The sequence below is a fragment of the Malurus melanocephalus genome, unplaced genomic scaffold, assembly GCF_030028575.1.
Source record: "Malurus melanocephalus ecotype Western Australia unplaced genomic scaffold, MMel_1.1 scaffold_548, whole genome shotgun sequence".
In the NCBI taxonomy this organism is placed as follows: domain Eukaryota; kingdom Metazoa; phylum Chordata; class Aves; order Passeriformes; family Maluridae; genus Malurus; species Malurus melanocephalus.
In genome coordinates this window covers 150,600-152,467 of record NW_026623780.1, presented here as the reverse complement: position 1 = coordinate 152,467, position 1,868 = coordinate 150,600, and the positions used below count along the sequence as shown (strand labels likewise).

Sequence of the window (1,868 nt, the reverse complement as noted above, 5' to 3'; positions counted from 1 at the left end):
GCATCCCAAACTCGGCATCCCAAACTCTGCATCCCAAACTCCGCATCCCAAACCCCGCATCCCAAACTCGGCATCCCAAACYCCGCATCCCAAACCCCGCATCCCAAACTCCACGTCCCAAACTCCGCATCGCAAACTCTGCATCCCAAACTCCGCATCCCAAACTCCGCATCCCAAACTCTGCATCCCAAACTCCTCAAACTCGGCATCCCAAACTCGGCATCCCAAACTCCGTATCCCAAACTCCGCATCCCAAACTCCACATCCCAAACCCCACATCCCAAACCCCGCATCCCAAACCCCGCATCCCAAACTCTGCATCCCAAACCCCATGATGAGGCCAAGGGCCAGCAGACCCCGCCGTGGTTTTGGGATGAGGAGGGGGCAGAAGCCCCGGCCGCCCGCCCCTCCGTGCTGTTGGTTTTAGGATTTGCCACGCTCCGGTGCCTCCGAGCGCGCCGGGTCCCCGGCGGGGCCRCACAAAGGGCGCTTTCAGGGCCCCGCTCGGCGCAGCCCCCCCTCACCCGGCCACATAGGAACACAAACCTTTTATCCCCCTCGAATTTCCCCCGCAGACCCCGAAAGCGGAAAATAATCCCCTCTGCAGAGTTAAAAAAAAAATCCAAAGAACCCTAAAAATTAGGGTGGGAAGTAATTCCCATGGGAATGGAGCCCRGTTAACGGGTGGGGCACAAGCGGGGTCCAACCTCCCCCAAGATATCCCGGGGAAGAGGGGACGTSCCCGTGACCCCCCAAAAGATCCCATTTACAGCAGGTAACAGGTGAAAAATTAATTTGTTTTGACAGCGAGACCYGCTCATGCAACGAGTTGTGTCCGGCCTCGTGCCCCTCCACAACCCTCCACTCCCGAGGCATTCCCAAAGATTTTCTTTTTTATGCCCTTAGAAATATAAATTCCTGGGGGGAATGAACCAGAAAACCCTGTATTCAGCCTAATTATCCCCCCTGGCCGCAATCTGTGATCTCTGGGACAATTAAAAGCGCTTAATCCCGGCTGAAAAGCAAACAAGGTCGGAGCGCGGCGTCTTCCTGCTTTCCCCTCGCCCGCTGCCGGGGTCTCGCTCCCCAGCTGCAATATAAATATGCAATTAAAAAATCGCCGCTAATTGCTTCGCCCAAGGGGGGTTCCCACCAGGGAAACAAAAAGGCTGGGGAAAGGGATATTAAAAAAAAAAAAAAAATTAAGAAGGGGTAAACAAGTAAAAAGCACGTTTTTTTAGCCCAGTAATTAAATAGCGATGCAGCTTTAGGGAGAAATTGTGGGGATATCTCAGGGTTTGCACCCCGGGGTGGGTTTTTTTTTTGGGGGGGATGCTCTTTTTTTGGGGGGATGGGGTTAATCCCTGGCTCTCCTCTCTCGCTCCAGCGCTAACAACCCCTGGCAGCTCTTGGGCTCGTTAGTCCTTCCGAAAAGCAATTAGAGAGGTTGGGAAATGAGGGCAGCCGCTGCCCTGAGACAGGGCAGGGATGGGGGGCAGGGGGGGTCAGCTCCCAAACCTTGGGGCTGGTTTAGGGCTGGTTTAGGGCTGCAGGGCTCAGCACAGACCCCATAGCGGGATTCACCCTGGCTGAGCAAAGCTGCACCGTCTGTAGGTTTGGGAGAGAAAACCCCACTGCAGCRCCAGCCTCGCTTCGTGTGCCCCCAGGGCTTTATTGAACCTTCAAAACCTAAAACAGGGGGCTGGGCACCTTCACAGCGTTTGGGTGGTGCTGCCAGAGCCCAGCCAGGAGGAAGAGGAGGAGGAGRAAGAGGAGGAAGAGGCGGRGGAGCGGTGCAGGGGCTCAGGTGCCRGGCAGCCAGACTTTCTGGGTGCTGACGATGTCGCTGAGCTTGGCCTTGATCTTCA

General features: G+C 55.8%; 1 protein-coding gene across 1 annotated transcript in view; it reads right to left on the bottom strand.

Moving 5' to 3' along the window:
- Nucleotides 1–1,629: 1,629 nt before the first annotated feature.
- The window catches only part of CHEK1 (checkpoint kinase 1), a 9,064-nt gene continuing 8,825 nt past the window's right edge, over nucleotides 1,630–1,868 (bottom strand). The window contains exon 11 of the mRNA XM_057382083.1: nucleotides 1,630–1,868. Within this exon, the coding sequence (XP_057238066.1) occupies nucleotides 1,804–1,868 (65 nt within the window). The 3' untranslated portion in view covers nucleotides 1,630–1,803.